Below are 23688 nucleotides of genomic sequence, written 5' to 3'. Positions count from 1 at the left end.
TGTTATTTATATTGAAGCAATATCTGCTATGATGAGCTCATTCTAGGACTTAACTGCATTTTACATATGACCCAGAGGGTTTTGGGGTCCAGGTACAAAACACACTGAGGGCCTCCCTGGTGGCTCAAGGGGTTAAGTACCGCACTATGAAGCAATCCACAGCCTCTGCAGCATGAGTTTGATCCCCAGCCGGCCAGGGAGAAACCCACATGGCGAGGCAGACCTCTCCTGTCTCACCTGCTGCTCCCCTCAGTGGTGTATTTCAGTCAGTCTGCCTGTTCTGCTCCCTGCTCTGTCTCTGGTGGATCCTCTCACCCCCTGCATCTCTGGCCTGTGCCCCAGCTCTTGTATGCATAAATGAATCAATCTTTAAAAAAAAAAAAAAAAACCACATACTGAGCTTTCCTAAGAATACAAGCTACTTTATCAATTGGCTGCATAATAAATATCTTACATGACTACCATTCCCCGCTTCTGAACACCATGTAAGCATGCTCTTCCATGTGCATCCCCACCCCAGCCGTGGATATCCACAGCATGTGCTGAATTCAGTGATTCTGTGGCTGGTCCAAGTGGCTGCATTTCATTTTGTCTCCTTATGCCCTGTGCCCCAGAAATTACACACTCAGACACATTATATTTTACTATAAATATGTTCCTTTGGGGTCTGTTATATTACAAGTACAGCAACCTATGGGTCCTCTGGAATTGTATGTAGCTCTGTCGTTACCTATGAATTTTATTTCAGGAGAGTAAATCACTAAATGTATGTTCAAAACTTTAGGTCACCTTGGGACAGAACCATGGTCTGGATACCAAGCCGTAGAACATGAGGTTCTCCCTATTCTGGTTTCTTCCTCTAACCTCAAATTCTCACAGATTTGTCTCAGAGACAAAGCACTGCAAAGGACTGAAAGTACTGGGATATCTCATCAGCAATCTCCCTGAATAATTACCTAAATGAACACAAAAGCTGAAAAGGTTCTGTTCTGAGATTCACGGGGTGCTGCCAACAGAGGACACTGCAATTGTCCTCAATGCAGTCTCTCACTGCACCTGTGTTCATGGCCCCACAAAGCAAGTCCACCTTCCTCACCTTCAGAACCAGCCCCTTGATCTTCCCTATAAATCACACCTTGCAGCTCACACCCCCAGGGCAAGGGCACTTCTAATCTGCAGGCACGGTGTCCTGTGAGCATCACCTTCCATTATAAGCCTCTCACTGCGTGAATAAAAAGTTCTCCAGCTGTTCTGTGACACACAGATCCTCTGTGTGAATCAGGGTCTGCTTCTCCTGAGACCAGGAAAGGCAGAACACCTGTGCCTAGCTTCAATCCAATTGCTGGAACCTGGAGCACAGCACAACTACTTGATGTGTGGCTTTTTGCTGTCTGTTTCCTAGCTTGCTGGTCTGGACACATTGAGTTTTGGCCAACATGTCTAATCTGTGAGAAGGAATGAAGACATGCCTGTCCCTCAAGCATGAGTCCCACAGATCCTTCTACTCTGAGAGGCCTAGAGTCATGGTAACCATGGAGCACTGCTGCTGCCCCATAATGCGTCCAGAAGCCACTCTCAAGGAAGGCTGGCTTGTTTCCACACAACTGTGAAAGTCAAGTTCAGGCCTTGCTCAGCACTGCCTGAGACTGAGACCACATCTCCTTCTCTTCATTCCGCACAGAGAAGTTGGAGAAGCTTGCAACCTGCTTGCCTGTTCTCTGAGATAACCCCAGAAATGGAGGCCAGAGAGAAGAGGCGCATGGTGATGAAGACTGTCCTAAAGCTAGCCAGGCTTTTCTGAGTTCTCAAGTCTATAACATAAGTCTGTATACATGGCCTAGTTAGTCTAATTTTAGTAAGAACCCTTTTGGGTCAGTTTAGTGAAAATCCCCCATACTTGGTATCTGATCCCCTGACCTACCACAGGGAGACTCATGTGGAGTCAGTGTATGGTGACACGGGAACTTCCCATTTTCCTGCTCCCTTAAGCTCCCCACAAACAGGCTGTGACGCTCTCCCCAAGGCACCGGTGTGACAAGGGGGCCATGACATAAGTTTTCTACCTTCCCAACTGTCATTCAATGACATTCAGACCCACCAGGCTCATGACCACACACCTTCCCCTGAGTACCCTGCCTTGCTCCTCAATAAAGGGTCTGGCCACAGAGGGTTTCTCTGCCTTGCCTCACTTAGCTGAGGTAGTGCCCTGGGGCCCTTCTCCCCATGCCTGTCTCTCTGGGACCTACGAATATAAAATCCTTGTTTTTTTCCTCCAAGCCTCCTCCTATCTTCCCTTGCAGTTGCACCTGGTTAGCCATCCCGTACAAGAATCCAAAGTAGCTGGTCTAAAAAGCAGCCTTGGAGCTTTAGTGTTTCCTATTAGAATTTTCAGTGACTTTTCTTCCACTCAGTGAAGCTCACCCTGCTCCTTGGCTAAACATCTCCTCTTATCTTTGCCGGATGCCCTTGCTGATCTCTGTCCTGCTACTAAACCAGGGGCAACCCCCTGAATATACTCAGTTTCACCACTTTGCACATGGCCACAGGCTGTTCTCTTTAACCCCTGGAAGAGTGGCGGCAGGTGTATTTTCAGTCTGTAACAGGACCGTCCAGGTGTGTGACATCTCCTAGCTCTCCTGTGCTTTCCTGTACATTTCTTACTTAAACCTCAGAAGTTGCCTTTGTGATTCATGTGGTTGTTTTCTCTTTCAGATGAAGAATCTAAGGTTCAAAGAAGTGAAGGCAAAGGACAAGGCAAAGGCAGAACTCAGCTCTAGAGCTTTTCCACCACTCCTGGCCTCTGAAAGGAAGGGGTTGAGTTTCTCCAAAGTAGGGAGAGAAAGGGATGGACAAATATTGGCACTTTAAGTGCAGAATCTCAAAGCAGGACGTGCCGGGCGAGTTGGGGGCACTGAGACTATCCAAGCAGGGCATTTCCAGTTCTTTCCACTCAGAAGTCACTTCAGTCAGTGCAAGGCCTCCAGTGCACTCTTGCCAGGGGAACATATCAATTTGAAGTAAGATTTATTAGTCACTGTTGCCCAAAAGCAGTGGAATGAGAGGTGGCCCTCCCTGCTCTGAATTTCATGGACAAAGGGCACAACTTATTTCAGCTCCTAATTTTTTCTGAGCACATGAGTTGATTACTGACCCATGCCAGTTGTCTCTAATGTCCTGAGGGAGCTGCAGAGGGAAAAGGGAGATTTAATTCTTTATCACAGACACAGTTTGAGCCTGTGCTTGCTCATCTCAGAATTGTTTGTTTCTTGAATAGTAACTCTCTGTAAGAAATTTTGTCTTGTCCAGGAAAATACTACTTTATTGGACTTAAGAGTTTGGCTTTTATGATATCCTCATTCTGGATTAAAGAATATACACCTTCTCCACTTTCAAGTGGGGATTAAAGGGTGGGAGGTGAGAAAAGGCGTTCCAAGGCCAAGTTGGGGGAAAAAGACCCACAGGCCATCTCCCCCCTGCCCAGGGCCTTCGCACTCTTGCATGCACCTGATACTTTCCTCTCACAGAAACTGCTGGGCTGTCCTTGTCTTTGGGGAGATAAATAAATAAATCAGGAAACCACTTTCTCCATCAAGATTGACAGATTCTGCCTTTATCCTGAAAGGCAAGGAAAAGAAGGAATACAGAGTCCCTTCTAAGGAAATCACCTCGCTCCTCACGACGGCCTCTCGCCACTAGATGGCACAGCAAAACTGGGCTGGAGGCAGTTTTCATAAACCAAACGTGGCTACTCTTCAAGGCCAACTAGGGTTTTAATGCAGGGAGAGCTGAAGGAAGATAATGAGATTATTCTCAGTGAGTTCTACAGGTGGTAGAACATCAACTTCTTTGCAGAAGGAGCAAATAGCCCAAGCAAGGTACACTTATCAGGGGGCTGGGACCACCCTGCACCCACACTGGTCACAAAGCCCAGGCTGGCTAGGCCCTTGCTGCCTAACACTACTGGGGGAGTCATTCTTTGACCTGTTTGCCTATGTGCGTTTCTTGTGCCCAGAACACCCTCCACCCCAGGTCAAAGCCAGCAGGTATGGCTGGTACACACATGTGCAGTCTGGGGTCTGTGGTATGAGTCGTTCACATGCAGGATTGCCGTGGTTGGGAAGAGGAGGGAATCACAGCAGGGATCCTGGAAGAATCAGAATTCTAAACAGAACCAGGCCTTCCAGGTGGTCATAAATGGGGGGTGTGTGTGGGGAGGAGAGGCTAGCAGGTAGGATATTTCTCAATTTGCTGGCTTTAACCAGGTACTTGAAATATTTACATAGGAATGTGAGCCTCCATTTTTGTTCTGCCTTTGAGCCTAGACAACTCTCTTCTAAGCAATACTGTATCTTGCGTGGCCGCCAAGATCACCTCCTGGTGTCTGGTTTCTCTGTATAGAACAGTTAGCGGAAATTCCTAAAACCTAATCCACATGCTTAGCACACCTGGACAAAACCCAGTCTCCTATGAAGAGCCGTTGGCGGGCTTGCATCTCTGAGTAGGTCTCCTTGGGCAACATTCTCCACTTCGACCACAGTGCTCCAGTCCAGGTGCCAGCCTGGTTGCCCCTCCTTTTTGGTCTCTTTCCTTGAACACCACTATTCTTCACTGCCTCCGGCTCCTTGCTCCCACTGTTTCCTCTACCTCCCTGCTCCTCTGGCTGGCTGTGCTTTCTTGTTCTTTTTTTTTTTTTTTTAAAGATTTATTTTACTTTTTATAAAAGAGCTGGGGTACAGGCCAGAGGCATGGGAGGGTGAGAAGATTCACCAGAGACAGAGCAGGGCCGGGAATTGAACCCGTGCTGCGAAGGCTGTGGACAGCTTCACAGTGCTTGTTCAACCCGCTGCGTCACGGGGGAGGGCCTGCTTTCTTGTTCTTCAGGTGTTTAAACGTCACCATCACAGAGACCAACAGCAGAAAGTGGCTGCCACTCCCTCCCCCACGTCCCCTCAACTTCATCCTATTTGAAGCCCCCTCCCTGAGGACATTGTCACTTATAGCTGTGACATCAAACCTTTTTTTATATAAATTATTTTATTTTATATAATTCTTACATTTTTCACTTTTGCATAATGTATGCATTTTCATTTTGGTTATATTCCCCATACAATTCCCACTCCCTTTTTCTGACCCTAATCCCTCTTCTCCTCCCCCCTCCCCATTGCAGTGTGTGACAACAAACCTTTCTACACAGTCAGGTAATCTTTGCTGGGGCCACCACGATCCAGAACAAAGCAGAGAGAGTAGTAAATGAAGGGTGTGTCTGTGTTCCAGTAGGACTTTATTTACAAAAACAGCTAGTGGGCTGGCTTTGGCTCCTAGGCTATTTGTTTGCCAACCCCCACCTCCCCCACCCCCGCTTTCCCTCTCTGATATTTTCTTATTAATTGTTTACTGGCTGAGTGTTGCTTGTTTTAATCACTGTGGTCTCTCTGAACAGTTCATGTTACATGGGAGACACGTGAATAACTTTTAAACAAATATTTGGCATGATGAATCTGGGTTTCCAGTTTCCTTTCTTACCACACCTTCAGGCCCCTGGCAATTTAGCTATCACTTTCTCATCAGCAAAGCTGCCTAAACACCAGCAGATTGATAGGGAAGGCCATTGACAATCTGACAAAGGCAGATAAGAGGAGGGAGAGGTGACCTAACTTTTCCCTCTTGGCAGGATGTAATTAGACTCAGCAGGGATGGGGCTGCAACTCTTAATTATGCAAATACACTTTACTTGTGGTGAATTTTAAATTCTGGGCAAACTTCCACTTTGACCTATTTTCCAAAATATTTCTGGACATTTTTCTTCACTGTCTAGTCTTAGATTTAGGAAAAGACTTTCAAGATCAACTTACGGAAAATCTGATAAGGACAATCAAACAAAATAATATAAGGCAAGTCCCCAGCACCCCTGAAACTAATATTTTTAAATCGGATAATGAAATTTTGGTGATAGTAAAAATGGATGCTAAAGTAAAATCTAAACGCTCTCCTTTTCTGTCATAATAACTCCTTTTTTCTAGGAGAAGTGTTAGGGGGAAAAGGATGTCCTAAAGCTAATTCCATACAAGCTTTGTGGACTCCACCCCCACCCCAGGCCAAAGCTAAAGACACTGGGAATTCCAAATCCCATCACCACCAAAGAGAAGGTTGCTGGGACCTGAGGGTGGGGTTAAGCAGCTAGGTTGGTATAAAGCCAGACATGTGGGCTTTGGAGGGGTCCCCCATTTTGGCTCTCCGCCAGCTCGCAGCATCCGGCCAGCTCTGAGAGTGCTTTTTGGGTTTCCAGGTCGGCGGTTCGGGTAGGATGCATTAAAGACTTTATTTCCCTGTTTTCTCCCTGAGTTTTACATTTTCCTTATTTCCTTTTCCCTTGTAAATAAACCTTTTATTAACCTTTTGTGTATGCCTGTAGTGGAGTATTAATAAGTCCCTTTTAAGCACGCGGGTGAGGACCCACAGCTAGGCAACCCGTTCAATATTGGGGCTGCCCTATAACAGAAGGAGAATTGGTTTGGCTAAGCAACAACCCAGTTCTTGGGTAGGTGTGGAGGGCAGAACTGTGCTTGGTTAGTAGTAGGATGAACAGAGAAGGCAGCAGAAAGGGAAGTTCTTTTTTGTAATGTGAACATACTAAAATGTTCTGAGAACAATGACCTCTCTCTGCTCTTGTAACGGGGTGGTCCCCAGGAAAGGGGGAGGTTCCATGTTTCCTGCCCCACCCAAGGGAGGGTGAAGCTGAGCAGGGAGAGAAGAAGCTGCAGAGGAGACTGAGAAAGGAAGCAGGTTCGAGCCAGAAGGAGACCTGGAGGAGGCACATGGAGCCTAGAGACACGTGAACAAACTGTGCTTGTCTTTGGTCGTGGACTGGGTGACACAGATGTGGGTGAGACCCGTGGGGAAGTGACAATGGCAGCTTTTATCTTGATTTTGATTTTGCTCTTTTCCTTTCTGACCTGTCTGGTTGTTTCTGACCCTTTTCTGTGGGTCCCCACTGAAAGATCCTTTATACTTGTGGCAGGCTTTGGGGTCTTGCTCGGGGCCAATCCCATTTGGATGCAGTTTTACTCACAAGGGGATTGGTAACTTTGAGTGCTTGATTTAGAAACTAGATTCTTTGCCTTCCCTGTATTGTTTCCTAATTGTATTAAAGTTCCTTCCCATTAAAATCTCATGTTTTGTGTTAATGCGACGGATGGCAGAACTCTGTATAGAATAGGCAGGTTTGTGGGGTTTGGGCTACCCCTCTCCCTGCCCTGTAACAATCTCACTGAACACAGAGTCTAGAGACTCTGCTGAAAGGAACAAGGCCTCTGGGTCACCCCCAAGAGTGGCTAGCTGAGCTCATGCAAAGGGCCACTTCTTTGAGCAATCAGCACTGAAGAAATCCTAAGCCTACTGAGTGAGCACTGAAAGCAAACATTTCCATTGCAGGTCTGACCTCAGTTTGCACTAATTAGCTAGTTACTTAACCTCTGAGTCTGAGTTTCCAACACGAACATCCCCATTTCAGGTTTGCTGTAAAATTACACTGCCTGTAATGAAGAATTAAAGGGTGACTGTTAATAAAAACAACTCTCAAGGGCACCCTGCCACATTACCCTCTGACACCCAATACATGCTCCTGGGGCTGGGGCGGGGCGCAGGGGAAGGAGGGGAACAGAAGGAACCACTGTTGTCTCCGCAGGGCTTATGGGTTTCCAGGACACCGACATGACAGCAAACACTGCGTTAACTGCCTGCCGTGGGCGCTTAACTGCCTGCCGTGGGCGCTGCTCCTGGGGCATTGTTTCTATCACCCCATTCCACCCTCACCACTATCCTTTGAGGGAGCATTATTCTCACCCCACTTGATAAGCGGGGAGACGGAAGCACAGAACTGACTCGGTTTGCTAGTTCACCTGGCTAGGAAGTGGCAGAGCTGGAATTTGCACGGCTATCTGACGCCTGAGTCTGGACTCTAAGTCACTACCATCTATTTTGCCTCTTAAAAATGAGAGGGAAACTTTTAGTGGATTCTGGGCACTAAGGGAAATATAACTGTAATTACAGGTATTAAAATGACTTTCTTTGCCTTGACCTCTCCTAAGGGAAAAAATCACAGGTTCATGATAAATTACAAGACATTGTTAAATTCCATCTGCCATCCCTCTTTAAAACCTAGACACCAAGAAACAAAGACACCAAAAAATCAGAGGAAGAAAATAAAGGAAATCCCAAGCTGGATGAGCACAAAGTTTCAATATTCTAGGCAGGAAAACAGTCAGCCTTCCTTCCCTGAGGCACACGGAACTGGCGCCATGACAAGCTCCCTTTCCTTTAGAGTAGGGGGCGGGGAGGGAGTAGGATCAAAACAAGGTGAGGGGGGAAGCGAAATTGTAGGGTGACTATAACTAAGATGAAAATGCATACATTGTACAAAAATGAAAAATGATGTAAAAATATACAAAATTAAAAAACCAAAAATAAAAAAAAAAAGGAGTTCTAATTTTGAAAGTAATACAAACATGTTGCAGAAAATCTGAGAATCAGATGAAAGGAGCAGGAGTTATTCACTCCAGCAATCCAATGCAACTGCCACTGTGGAGACTGTGGGTCTGGGTACTGCCCCTTCATGTGTTTGTCCCGGGCATTTATTGTTTCAGACCTGTCATTGTAATGGATATGCAGGCTTGCACCCAGTTTTGCAATCTGTTTTTAAATAAAGGGAAGGACCATTTCTAAGGGGGGGATGGGCCACGAAACAGCACTATCAAGGAATAGTCTTATCACCTGCAGTGGCCCGTCTGATGACTAGAGAGCAGAGCTTCGCAGCTGGTTTCTGCCTAAAGGTAAGTTGGCTGCACCTTTGTCACTGTCCTCTTGAGACACAGGGCATGCTAAGGTTATTAGGCAGTTTCAGGGACAGTGCAGGAGGGGACCTCTGAAGAATTTAGGGTGGCTTCAGAGATAAGGACAACCAAGGGAATGTAGCCAATTCCACTGGGAAAAACAAACATCCCAGGACCATGGACAATATTGTTAACGATGGTCCTGGTTTTCTTCAGGTGATAAAGTGTAGAGATGCTCACCCGGAGGACTAGGCCATAAAGATAAAGATGCAACAAATGGACCTGCTAGATAAGGAATGTGAAGATCCCCCACTCAGTAACAAATTAAGTGAGACAGCCAAAAACTAACCAATCACAAAGAGACTGGTGGAGCTTTAGAATAATGAGGGAAAGAAGGTATATATTCCCTGAGACACGACTCCACTTTGGCTTCCTTGCCCCTCCCAGGCCTGGTTTCCTGGCCTGGGAGTCCCACTATATTTCTGCTCTTTTTCTCCTCAATAAACTTTTTCTTCCTCTAAACAAACCTGCCTCTTTTTGCTTGCTTGCCTGAGAGTCTGCGAAGTTCCTGCTGTGGCTTCGTGAGACACCAACCTGTGGGGGTCTAGTGGCTGGGGCTCAGCGCTGCCCCTGGAGCCTGGGATCTGTTCCTGTCTGGGAGACTAGGCCTGACAATTCCGGTATCACTCTCAAGTGTTTCTGGGAAGGTAAACAGCACTACAACCAAGAAAAATGTGGAACTGGATTTTCCCCAGTGCTGCCGCTGGGAGAAGCACTGTGTCGTGCCCTGTGTCTTTAAGGATGAGGATGTTGCTCAAAAGTTGGCACTGGGACTGATGGGTGGGTTAAAATCCACTTCTGTGGACTTTAGGAAATCTGTGAATCCCACACCCAGCAAGATTATATGCCTGATAAGGTATTAAACCTAACAAAATGCTTCTTTTTGTAACAGGGTGGTCCCCAGGAAAGGGGGAAGTTCCAGGTTCCCTGCCCCACCCAAGGGAGGGTGGAGCTGAGCAGGAAGAGGAGAAGGGGCAGAAGAGACTGAGGAAGGAAGCAGGATGGAGCCAGGAGACCTGGAGGAGGCTCATGGAGCCTAGAGACATGTGAAGAAACTGCGCTTGTCTTTTGGTCGTAGACTGGGTGACACAGATGTGGGTGAGACCCGTGGGGAGGTGACAATGGCAGTTTTTATCTTGATGTTGATTTTGCTCTTTTCCTTCCGGGCTTGTCTGGTTGTTTGTGACCCTTTTCTGTGGGTCCCCACAGGAAGATGCTTTAGACTTGTGGCAGGCTTTGGGGCCTTGTTCTGGGCCAATCCCATATGGATGGACTTTTACCCACGAGGGAACCTGGAACTTCCCCCTTTCCTGGGGACCACCCTGTTACATTTTAACCAGTGGACTGCAATAAAATCTAGTATAAAAACAGAAAATTAACAGTAAAAATGGGTGCTCACTGAGTCTGTGGAAAGGCCAGATTTCACCTCAGTTTCTTTTCACTTTCATTATCGATGGATGGTATGGTGGGGAAACCAATTTAAAAATGACCTTATATTGTGACACTTTGTATAGACATAAGATTACACTCAAATGCAGGGCTCACTACTATAAAATCCAGCAAAAGTCAGAGGTTGCAAATTCATGGTCTCTGCACCAATTTGACTTGGAATTGTGTTATTAGGCAGGTGTAGCACTTTATTTTTATTTATTTATTAAAGATACATTTTCCCAAACTGATCTAAATAAATTTAGATTTATTTATTTATGCATACAAGAACTGAGGTGTAGGCAAGAGGTGTGGGGTGGTGAGAGAATTCACTAGAGACAGAGTGGGGAGCAGAACAGGCAGATTGAAATACACTGCTGAGGGGAGCAGCGGGCAAGACAGGAGAGGTTTGCTTTGCCATGTGGGTTACCTCCCTGGCCAGGGATCGAACTTGTGCTTCAGGGGCTGGTGGTAGCTTGACAGTGTTGTGTCTTTAACTACTGCACCACCAGAGAGGCCCAGATGTATCACTTATGTTAGGTGAATTTAAAGATCAGGAAACTTTATGTGAAAAATCTTGATCTGTTGACAATGACTGTCAGGTTCCACCCCCCATTCCTTTTACTTGTAAACAAAAGTTTCTTTTGTTTTTCTAATCCAAATTCTTGTTCCAGATAAGGCAGTCCTTGTAGGTACAGAATGGAAGACTGCTAGCCCAGTTTATTTACATATTTACCATAAGAATGTGGGTAGAGATATTTTTCCAAACTGATCTCTTTCTGTAATCCCCAAAGCAAAGGAGAGACTGAAACCCTGCAGAGACAGAAATCCCAACTTCTGCCTAAACCTTAATGGCCAGTTCTGAGACCTCAAAGCACCAAGGTGTGAAAATGCATTATATCCTCCTCCCCCCAGTTCAACCCTAAGCACTGAGAAACAAACTATTCCCATCTTTGTGTCCTCTCCCCATCCCCTTCATCCAGCACCCTGGGGCCACTGTGAAAATTCAAACTCTCCATAGCTCTGAGGGTTAAGACATTATCATCCCTCTCTCAGGCACTTTTTAATTTATAAGGCAGAAACACTGTGGCATGCCAAGGCACCCAGAGCTTATTTTGGACAATACCTTTTCAATGAGCTCTTAAAAAAATCAACTGAGTTGCTTTTTTTATTTCAATAGACTTTACTTTTTGAAAAATAATTATGTGATTATTGTAGGAAATTTGGAAAAACACAGTAATGTTCAAAGAAAATAATTACAATTGCAAAATCCAAAAAACACTATTGTTTACATTTACTTTATGCATTAAAGAAAGAATTGGGTTATAATGTGTATATTATTTATCATCTGCTCTGAAGCCCAAGGACATCCTAAGCATTAAACTTCTGTTACTAAAACCTCTTCAAAACTATTTTAATGGTCAAAAACTCTATGCTATATGCTGTATGACAATTTATTAAACATTATTGTTGGCCATATGATGTTTCCAGTGAACATCTTTGTGCATAAAACTTCCCCTGCCCCTCATCCCAACTACATTTCTTTTAGTCATTTAGGATATATTCCCAAACACAGAGTTCCATGTCTAAAGGATGTGACTATTTTAGAGTCTCTAGACATACTGGTATTGAAAAGGCACACTGGCACAACTTCTTTCTGTCATCTTTCCATAAATCTCAGAGCAATGATGTGTATTCAACTGGGGCATACATGATACCTTGGAACTCAAACATTAATGACAGGAATTGAGAGTTGGTTTCTCAATTCTCTACTTTATGGAGAGTGAGGGGAAGTGTTATTACAGAGAGGAAAGAAATCATGCACAGCAATGGTAAAGAATATAAACAATTCCCACATCCTAATACAAAAGAAGAAACTGGGCAGGTAGCTTATGCATTTATGCAAATTGATATGCAAACCACAGGACAGGAACTGATGCTTTTTGGTAGCACTTGTCTGACCAAAGCCTCATTATCTTCACTCTTAGGGTTTAAAAGGGAAAAGACAGAATTTGCCACAAAAAAACAGTTTCGGACTGAGAAGCAGAATTTCTCACCTTTCGGAGTTTTGCAAGGAGAGCTGCTACATGTTCATGCTGTTCTGATTTAGCAAGATCTTCTGCTGTCTTTCCATCCTGTTGGAAAAAATTGATTAATTTTTCTCTTTGCAACAGAGAATTGTGTTCCATGTACTGATTGCATCCTCTTAACAGAAACAAGCTTAATAGGGATGAGAAACAAAAAACGTAGGCAAAAAGAACATGTCTTGGATTATTTCTCTTTCTGTGGAATACTTATTTCATTTGATTTTCCAGGGGAGGAAGATAAGGTAGGAAAACATCATGCATTGATGCTTTGAGGTCCAATAATGAGATGTCTCAGGCCCACACGCTTTAATCAAACTCAGTATCTCATTAGCAGGCAGATTACTCCATGTTCTGAGCTTCCTTCCAATTAGGTAGACAATAAAGACTGTCATTAAGTGCCAACTGCGAGTTAGTGCACGCTAATGTCTTAAAATACTTTCATGGACAAACCTCAGCACTCATGTCATGCTAGTTACAGCTAATTGCTGTGAATTTCAAAGAAAAGGCTATGTTTTACAGACAATTTTGATTTGAAGATTTTTTTCCAGTGACCCTAAAAGGAAGAATCTACTTCGGGGTATGCTTTTTTTAGACTTTAAGGTGGCTCAGGCATTTAATCTACAATACGCCATGAGTAGGGTTTGCTTTTTAATTAGAGAATTTTCATAGAGTTCCATTTTCATACCAAAGGAATTAATTTCTGTTTCTGTGCCATGAAGATGCAGGCAGACAATGGCTAACATTTATTGAGCACTCCTAATCAACCATGGCTGATCCAGTTCTCAGTACTTTGCATGCATTAACCTCAGAGTTGCTCCTGGGGGTGGGGGGTGGAAGGAAGAGACTGTAAGAACTATTATGGTTCACAATCTACTGACCCCTGGGGAAGAAACAGGTGCTTAGGGACAATTCTGTTGCAGTTTTAGGAATCATTAACAATTTAAAAGTAGAAAAGAAGCAATTTCCAAATAAATGAAAGCTCTTTTTTTTTGCAATGCTTGTCAGTAATGGTTAAAATTCCATTCCCATAAAAGCTAGGGACAATGAAATCAATGTAACAGCACATCTTCCAATTCAACGCAAGTCAATCCAAGTCATATAAGGAGGGGGAGGTCCCATTAGACTAGCATTTCTGAAGCTTAGAGCTACTGGCATTTTGGACAGTGCAGTTTTCTCCTATGGATGACTGTCCTGTGTGTTGTGGGATGTTCCATAGCATTGCTGGCTTCTACTGCTAGATGCCAGTAGCATTATTCCCTTTCCCTGTTTGAGACAACTTAAATGTAGTGTCTTTAGAGATAGCCAAATGTCCCCTGAGAAGGTGGGGTGGACTTGTCCCTTAGGCTGCCCCTGAAGCATGCTCCAGGAGGTTCACTTGATAATCAATCCTGCTGCCCACTTCTCTCTGCACCCTTAAAATCCTAAAACCTCTCTAATGAAGAGGGAAGGATTTATGGTTTACTTTACTGTGAATTACGTATCTTGTCACACACTACAACCCCAAAGCAGAATTCATGCCAAATTGTCTAGTTTTTTACTGACATGGTAAAAAAAAGGCCTTAATTTGGAAGTTCCCAAACTCTATCACACATTGGAATTGTTACACATATGCCTCTGTTAAGAGGAGGTACCATTTTTCCCAATCCCACGTACAGATTAGCCACTTTGAACTACAGGTTCCAGTGGATCGTGAATAGGACTTCCTGAGTGGGGAGCTACTGGGAAATAAAGGTGGATAAAAGCTTCTATGTTTGGTATATAACAACTCAGTGGACCTGGGAGATCTGGCTTCTGCAGCCCGGACTTGCACCCTGGTACCTCTTGTTGGCAGGACAGATGGTATTTGACTGTGTATTGGCCAATTAACGTCTCTCTCTCTCTTTTACTCTTTCTCCACACCTCCCACACCCCCACCTGCCTTTGTAAATAAGCTTCTTTTTTTCTTAATTTCTCTCTGTGTGTCTGCTTTTGGGTTTTGTCCTGAATTCTTAAGTGTACAGGTGAACACTCACACCCTGGTCACCTGTTTCCCTGGAGCTGTCCTGAAACAGAATCACTGGGGATTGTTAAGAGTTCTCACTGCTACACTCCTGCCTGGAAAACATTAGTTTGCGGTAACAAATCTGAGTCTCAACTTAAATCTTCTGTCTCTGTATGCCTGACCACAAATGTTTTTTCTCTTAGAGACCCTCACATCTGCATATTACACAAGTATAAGGCAAACACTGGAAAAAGTACTCTCCACTGGTAAGGCTCTTGAAATGACAGGAAAACCAAAATCAACAATACTTCCTTACGTTTATGTAGCACATTACAGTTTGCAAAATATATTGTTCTAAATGACAATTTTCAGACTTTTAAAAGAAATGCCTGCCCTAATGGAACTCTGGCAGGTTCTGAGCAGGATTACAAAGATTCTTATAATATTTCACCAAGCATTATTTTTGTTCACGTTTTATACATATATATATATATATATATATAAATCATTTTAATAAAAGATTAGAAAGAGAGAATAACCAGGAAGGTAGAGATCCTGGGGTTTCTGCCTAGGGTTAGAGGACAAATTGTGGAGGGTGGAGGAGAGGCAGGAGACAAGAAAAAAAAGACAGAACAAGACATTCAGAGGACTTTTTCCAAATTATCCTGTCTGAGAACAGAGGTAATTGTTTAGTCTAGGGAAAGAAAGTATTCCCTAGTGAGAAACAAAGCTTGCAGAGAGGAAGAGCTGCCTCCAGCAGCCCCTCACCACATGTGGTTACTCAGTGTTTGAAATGTGGTCCAGGTCAGATGTGCTTTGGGTGTAAAACATACACGAGATGTCAAAGACTGAGACCAAAGAATGCACTAACTTAATAATTTAAAAATACTGATTATAGGTCAACATGGCAATATTTTACATATTTTGTGCTAACTAAAATATGTCACTGAAATTAATTTCCTGTTTTTTTTTGTTTTCTTCTCTTTTTGGATGTAGCTTCTAGCAAATTCAGAATGACAATGCAGCACATACTGTCATCCTAGTGGAGATGTCCTCAGTGTGGAGGAATGTGCCTATTCAGTCTTGCCCATCTTTTTTTTCAGGTTGTTGCTTTGTTGTTGAGCTGCATGAGTTCTTTATACATTTTGGAAATCAACCTCTTGTTGGACTGATGATTTGAAAATATCTTCTCCCAGTGTGTAGGCTGTCATTTTGTTTTTGTAGTGGTTTCTTTCCCAGTACAGAAGTTTTGCAATTGATATAGTTACATTTGTTTAACTTTGCTTTTGTTTCCCTTGTTGTTGGAGCTGTGCCTCCTTATACATCTCTGAAGTTGATGTTCAGGGTTTATCACCTGTTTTCTTTTATGGATTTTATGATTTCAGGCCTTAAATCCAAGTCTTTAATCTATTTCAAATTAAGTTTTGCATATGGAGTTAGTTTCATTTTTTCTCCAAGTTTCCCAACAAACATTTGTTAAAGAGGTTTTCCTTTCCACATTGTATGGTCATCTCCTTTGTCAAAGAGTAACTATCCATTGTTGCATGGACTCATCTGGGTTCTCTATTCTATTCCATTGGTCTGTGTTGCTGTTTCTGTTGCAATACCATACAGCGTTGATTACTAACATTGCGTATACAAATTGAAGTCAGGGAGTGTGATACCTCCATTTTTCTCCTTTTCTCTCAAGAAATGCTCTGACTCTTCAGGGCCTTTTGTGGTACCATACAAATTTTAATATTGTCTGTATATTCTGTTTCCTTGAAAATCTCATTTGGATTTTAATAGCTATTGCACTGAATCTTCAAAATGTTTTAGGTAGTATGAGAGCCCTAGTTCTTCACTCATACTGGCCCCATCCATAATATATATATTTACAGCTGTGCCTCTTTAGTCTGATTCTATTCTCTTAGACTGTAAGTTCCTGAAAGAGGGGAAGGAAGATGGCCTACCTTGGACCTACTGTGTTTCCTAGTTTTAACTACCTGGTGTAGAGTCCATGGTTAGTATTTATAGAATGAATAAATGAGTTGACCAATGAGTGAGGCTATGTGAAGTAGATGCCAAGGTACCCGTGGGAGAATGGTAATCAGAGGAAGACCATGTGTAAGGAGTTGGATAGGGTGGAAGAGCAAGGAGATATACCTGAGGTCTGCCTGATGGATAGATCATGGGTGGGAAGTAAGGAAACAGCTGATGTGAAGAGGCAAAGGAAAACCACTGTGGGCAAAGAGAGGTCACAGAGATCCTGGAACAGCCCCAAGACCCAGCAGAAGACTGAGGGCACATATATTAGTGATGCCCCCACCCACACTTTGGGGGTTTGGCAGAAGTCAGGATCTGACATCTTCAAAGCCATTCTTAACAGTTCATTTTCTTTGAGGCAACATCTGTAATAAAAAATACTTTTTCTCATAAAAATGCACATAAATTTTTTTTTTCAAAGGTAAACTTAACTGTGTGCCAAGACATGAGCAGGGTGTGGTACTGGCACATGAGGCCTAGAGGTCCACGCGTGGCACTGTGTGGGTCTGTGATGGGTGAGGAAGCATCCTGTGAAGAGGATGATCCCATGTGGAGCACTGGCAATGATAGGGACTGCAAAAAAGCCAAGCCAGGGGTTCAGGGATGCAAAGAACCAACTCAGAACATGTGAGAGGAAATGCTATCAAGGTAGTATTAGTGCAGGCAGGGAGACAATGTTTTAGAGCAGGAATCAGCAAATATTTTCTGTAAAAGGCTAGTTAGTAGATCCCAATAAAACTTTATCCATAGAAACAGCAGCAGACTAGACTTGGCCCTTGGGCCACTGTTTATCAACCCCTATATGACTCTCCAGAAAATGAGGCCCTACCTTTCAGTCTAAAACCCCTTATAGAAAATATTTTATGTGAGCAAAGCTGTTGTGGGTTTCAGGAGTGTCCCATATAACACGATGGAGAGTTAACTAATCATTGAGGCAGAAAGAACTAAAATGATATTTTAATGTAGCAATAAACAGCAACCTTATCTCATTAGTTGACATGTTTTTCTTCTTTGATATTTCATGAAATGTGAATCAAAGGGTTTCTTCTGCAGGAAAGTGTCAGGTCTGGAATGAGGAGTAGGGAGCGAGAAGACCTGAAGAAATCTCATTTAAATATACTTTGGAAGGAAGGGGAGAAGAAACTATTAGTAAAACAAAAGCCACCCTACTGAATGGAAAGAAATATTTTGCACATCATATGTCTTAACAAAGGGATGATTTCCAAAATATATAAGGAACTCATGAAACTCAACACAAAGAAAATAATCCATTAACCTAATAAAAAAATTGGCAAAAGACCTGAGAGTATGATGGCCAACAGACACATGAAAGAATGCAAATTCAAATCACAATGAGATACCATCACACACTAGTGAGGATGGCCCACATCAAACAGACCAGAAACAACTGGTGAGGGTATAGAGAAAAAGGAAACCCCTACACTGTTGGAGGGCATGTAGACTGGTCCAGTCTTTATGGAAAGCAATAAGGAGATTCCTATAAACATTAAAAATAGACCTACCATATCACCCAGGAGCAATTCTGCTACTATTTTGTGTTTAACCAAAGAATATAAAAACATTAATTCAAAGGGATAGATGTGCTCCTAGGTCACTGCAGCCCTATTTACAAAAGTTAAGTTATGAAAACAGCCTAAGTGTACAAGGACAGAGGTTTGAGTCAGAAAAAGGTGGTATCTGTATACACAGTACAATACTACTCAGCTATTAAAAAAAGATGAGCTCTTGCCATTTGTGACAACATGGATGGAACTGGAAAGGATAATGGTAAGTGAAATAAGTCAGAAGGAAAGGACAAATATTGGATGGTTTCCTTTATATGTGAAATACAGAGAAACAAAAAAGGCTCAGTCAAAACTAAACCAGTAATAAACCCTTGACATCTGACTGCAAAACTGAGGCAAGCAGAAAGAGAGGATGGAGTGCGAGTTGGGAGGGAGTGGACTCAGTGGAACATGGTGGAAGATTTCTGGGGCTTTGGTAAAGGGCATGTTGTGTAAATATACATTTACAGAGGTTTAAACCTATAGCCCCAAAAGCAGATAGATACAACAATGTAAAACAATTTTGCCTCACTAATTTGAAGAAAATAAAAGTAGCAACAAATAATGTCTATTTTTATGTAAAAAAAGTTATTTATAAAAAATTTTGAAGAAAATTTAAAAAAATGACAGTATTTTGTAGGCCTAACAGCAAGGCCACACTTTTTCTTTTTTTTTTTTTTTTAATTGCATCTTATTTATTTTTTTAATTTTTTTTAAATTTTTTAAAAATAATTTTTCATTTTTAAACAATATTTGCTTCCCCCACCCACTCAGGTATAGTCCCCATAGAGTTTCACCAATGCACTGTGCACCATCACCTCAATCCCCTGTGCTCCTCCCTCCCTCCCTATTCCTCTCCCATGTCCTCCCCTGCAGGATGTCTCTGATTTATAATTGTCTGTTTTTGCTTTGTTGTGTTTTGTACTGTTATTATTTTTTTACACTGATGTCTTATTTGGTTCCCCTACATTCATTCCTGTTTTAAAAGCAAAACCAGGGCCTCCCTGGTGGTGCAGCGGTTGAGCGCTGGGTTGCAAAGCTGCCCGCTAGCTTCTGCAGCACCAGTTCGATCCCTGGCTGCTCCAGGGCCACCGGAGGAGGGTCCCCCATGGCACGCAGACCTCTCCTGCCGCCTGCTGCTCCCCTCAGCAGTGTACTTCGTCAGTCTGCCTGGTCTGCTCTCCTCTCTGACTCTGGTGAATTCTCTCACCCTCCCGCTCTTCTGACGGTAGTCAGTGCTTGTATAAACAATCAAACAAATAAATAAATCCTTTTTTTAAAAGAAGAAAAGCAAAACCATCCAATATTTTTCTTTTTCCTTCTGGCTTATTTCACTGAGCATAATTCCTTCTAGCTCCATCCACATTGCTGCAAATGGCATGATTTTATCTTTTTTGATTGCTGAATAATACTCCATGGTATATATATATACCACATCTTCTTGATCCAGTCATCTATTTTTGGGCATTTGGGTTGTTTGCAGGTTTTACCTATTGTAAATAGTGCTGCAATAAACATAGGAGTGCAGGTTTCCTTTCAAAGTAATATTTTTCTGTCCTTTGGGAAGATCCCTAGGAATGGAATTGCCGGGTCATATGGTAGCTCCATTTTTATAGACTGAGGAACCTCCACACAACTTTCCATAGTGGTTTGACCAGTTTGCACTCCCACCAGCAGTGCAGGAAAGTTCCTTTTTCACCACATCCTCACCAACATTTGCTGTAACTAGTTTTTTTAATATCTGCCATTCTCACTGGTGTGAGATGGTATCTCATTGTAGTTTTGATTTGCATTTCCCTGATTACAAGTGATGTTGAACATTTTTTCATATGCCTGTTGGCCATTCGCATTTCCTCTTTAGAGAAATGTCTTTTTAGCTCTTCTGCTCATTTTTTGACTGGATTATTTACTTTGTTTTCATTAAGTCTCATTAGCTCTTTGTAGATTTTTGTGATCAGTCCTTTATCATTAGTGTTTTGTGCAAAAATTTTCTCCCAATTGGTGGGGTATCTCTTTGTTTTGGTTACTGTCTCTTTTGCTGTACAGAAGCTCTTTAATTTGATGTGGCCCCAACTGTTTATCTTTGCCTTCACTATCACTGCTTTGGGTGATATGTCTTTAAAGATGCTACTGAGGTGTATGTTATGTAGTGTTTCAAGGCCACACTTTTTCACCGAGAGAGAACAGCTCTGGTCAACTGATCCCTACATACGGAGGGTTCTACTCTCCCTCCCTGAAGCCCACAGAACTCCCAGTGTCCTGTCATGGAGGGAGAGAATTTAGGAAACAAAGTAACAGCACCTAAACAAAAACAGGCACCTAAATAAAAAAGGCATCAGCACTGTGTGTGCCTATAATATAGGAAACAAAAAGCCAGAGGGAAAGAGTAGGCATTCCTGGCAGCGTAGGTCTGTGTCTGTGTGGGCAAATGTTGATGTAACTACAGTGGAAGAGTTGAAGCCTAATAGCAGCTTGTCTGCTTTGGAACGCAGTTGCCAAGCAATTCCTTCCCCTGGTGCCCTTGAGGGCTGAGGACATCTCCAGGGCTTCGCCTGTCAGAAGCATCGCTCACCGAGGTCAGTGCCTCCACATTGGCTCCTGTCAGACAGAGGTAGCGGACCACATCCAGGATTCCGTTGTTGGCTGCAAGGTGTAGGGGCGTTCGTCCATACTGAAAGAGACAAAAGAGACCTAATGATTCCTTCTCAAGGTTGTTGCTGAGGATGATATTTATGGAATCTATCCCCCAGGGTCAGCATTATGGAAGGGAGCGAGGACCCACCAGAAACGGGAGGCATAGTCTCTATTCTCCAGAAACACTATCTAGTGAGGCAAACAAGCCAAGCAGAACATTTTCAAGTATTTTTCAGTTAAAAGGCCAACTGAAAGGATGAGAGAGTGGGAGGTTTATCATAGGATTGTTAAATAGTTTCCTGCTGTGCTGGCAGAATGGAGGCATGAGTCAGGGCAGAGGGCCCCTGAAGTTCCAGTGCCATCTACATCACAGTTCAAATCTGGATATGGCAAGGGAAGAAGGGATGAAAGATCAGCCTTTTAAGACACTAATGAAAAACCTCAAGGTTGTGTCCACTATTTTTATGCCCATGATTTCCCAAACTGTGTGTTAACACACCTCAGGGCACTACCATGAAGCCATAGGGTGACCAAGAAATATTTTAAATTTTTAATGGAACCAGAAAATGTGGACACCAGGTCGACCACTAAACCCAGATAGTTCAGATTCAACAATAGATTGCGTTTCTTTCAAACACACCACGTCTTGGCATAGCAGGGATATGGGTTGGGGTGCTTGACAGGTGCTGTGATAAGCAGCAAATATCTTGAGAAAATCAATCTACTGCTAGAACAGGAAATAAGGGTCACTGTGTCCAATCTAAGTCCAAGGTTTGAGGAGTAGTGAGATGCCCAAAAGACACACACATCCTGCTAGCACACAATTGTGGTCATGTAAGGACGAAACAGAAACATTTGTTATCTTTCAGATGATGCGGACCATGTTTTTTCCAATAGCTATTAAGTTTTTAGGACATAAATACTAGATCTTTTGGACTGAACTGCATAATAAACAGAACTGTTGGGTATTTATTTTGCCCTAGAAGGAGTCATAAAAAAAATTACTGAGATGCTACATATGTTGTAAACTGAGAGTTGTTGTAAACTGAGTGTTGTCTTAGTTTTTGTTTGCCAACATAGGTTTTTGTTATGAAGTTATTAACATGTGCTCATTTAGACTATCCAAACAACATAAAAGGAAATGGTAGGAAACAAAAGTCCTCCTCCCCTACTTTCTTTCTTTAAAGATTTATTTATTTATACATACAAGAACTGGGGTACAGGCCAGAGGTGTGGGGGGTGAGAGGATTCACGAGAGACAGAGTAGGGAACAGGACAGGCAGACTGACTGAAATACACTGCTGAGGGGAGCGGCGGGAGAGTCAGGAGAGGTCTGCTGTGCAATGTGGGTCACCTCCCTGGCCGGGGATTGAACCTGGGCTACAGTGGCTGCAGATAGTTTCATAGGTTGCGTCTTAACCCCTTGTGCCAATAGGCAGGCCCTCTCCTGCCCTACTTTCTTTCTATCCCCAGATCCTCTACTCATAGCATCCTCTATTTATAGATGCTGGTATACTGCCTTCCAAGTTTTTAACTATGAATTCATAAAAGGAGATAAATTATTTGAAAAGACATGATGTTAGCCCACCTTGTATTGTGCAATTTCTTTACTCATTTAGCTATAGACTGTGAATACTTCTTCACATATGTAACTAAATCTATTACATTTTTAATATCTAGTAACATTCAATATGTGAATATGCCATAATTCATTGAGTCATTCCACTGAGGATGAACACTTATTATGATAGTTGCAAGTCTTTGGCATTATAATAATGCTGCAGTGTATGTTTACTGTTCTGTCTGATGTTATTATGTAGAGTGGTTTACAAAGCAGATATAAAGCTTTTGAAGATGTTGGAACTAAAGTGAGAAGGTAAAGAGGAAGTTTTGGGGATTTGGGCGAAATGTTTGGATGTATGTGTAAGAAAGATCAACTTGGTTATGGAATGTATAATTTTATAGAAGTGAAGGACAGTGAAGTGTGATGAAGAAAAAGCACAAAGAGGGGGCCTCCCATGTGGCACAAGGGGTTAAGTGACAGCAATACAAAGTTATCTGCAGCCACTGCAGCATGAGTTCAATCCCCAGCCAGGGAGCTACCCACATGATGCAGCAGACCTTTTCTGACTCACCTGCTGCTCCCCTCAGCAGTGTACTTCAGTAGACCCACCTGTTCTGTTCCCCACTCTGTCTCCGGTGAATTCTCTCACCCCCAGCACCTCTGGCCTGTACTCCAGTTCTCATATGCATAAATAAATAAATCTTTAAAGAAAAAGCACAAAGACATTTATACTTTTGAAGTTCCCTAATTTTTGATAGAAACCCAAACTCCTTAGAATTAGATTCAAGGGCTTTTCCAACTGTCTTTTTCTCCTGCATTCTGTCATCCCTATATACCTGCATAACAGGGATCCAAATAGTCCCCAAATACACACATACCCATCTGAGCCCTTCTTTCCCCTTTTCTTTGTCTATTGAAGACAGAAATATACTGCTGAGGGGAGCAGTGGGTGAGTCAGGAGAGGTCTGCTGCGCCATGTGGGTAGCTCCCTGGCCAGGGAGTGAACTCATGCTGCAATGGCTGCAGATAGCTTCATATTGCTGTTGCTTTGTCTATTAAATGATCACCCCAGAAAGCTTTTCCTGGTTTCTTTAATGTTCAGATGTCTATGTTTCCCATGGCAGTGGGTCTCTCCCACAGCAGTAACTGCAAAATGAGATGTTGTTATATTGAAATATCTGTGAGTCTGTCCACAAGGAACCTGAGGGCAAGAACCACGCAGTGCCTCAAGAATCACGCACTCTGCTGTGCACAGGCCCTTCATTTCATGCTGACGCTGTCGGAGACAGACACTGAGACACCTGCCGGCCACAGCCTTCTCTCATGTTCCTGGGTGTTATGTTAAGGGTTGTGCATTCTGCATTATCTAGATGTGGTCCTCTGGTGTTTTCTAACACGACTGAGTTAAACAGCCACTCTTCTGATTTGTATATGAGAAGAATGAAGAACACCTGTTTCACTGCATTAAGTGCCAAAGATAGTGACACATTACTGTCACATACTGGTGAAAGGGGTG

At 43.0% G+C, this 23688-nt stretch overlaps 1 protein-coding gene across 4 annotated transcripts in view; it reads right to left on the bottom strand.

Annotated features, from left to right (window-relative positions):
- The window catches only part of DAPK1 (death associated protein kinase 1), a 219982-nt gene that overhangs the window by 31948 nt on the left and 164346 nt on the right, over positions 1–23688 (bottom strand). For all 4 annotated transcript variants that reach the window (XM_054688880.1, XM_054688879.1, XM_054688881.1 and 1 more), the window contains 2 exons: positions 20547–20645; positions 12374–12451 (listed from right to left, as the gene is read on the bottom strand). In XM_054688880.1, the coding sequence (XP_054544855.1) occupies positions 12374–12451; positions 20547–20645 (177 nt within the window). The remainder of the gene's footprint in view (positions 1–12373; positions 12452–20546; positions 20646–23688) is intronic.

Source organism: Talpa occidentalis, unplaced genomic scaffold (assembly GCF_014898055.3).
Source record: "Talpa occidentalis isolate TD23 unplaced genomic scaffold, MPIMG_talOcc4v2.1 talOcc4.7, whole genome shotgun sequence".
In the NCBI taxonomy this organism is placed as follows: Eukaryota; Metazoa; Chordata; class Mammalia; order Eulipotyphla; family Talpidae; genus Talpa; species Talpa occidentalis.
The sequence above is the reverse complement of the archived record's forward strand: the minus strand, read 5'-3'. Positions and strand labels throughout refer to the sequence as shown.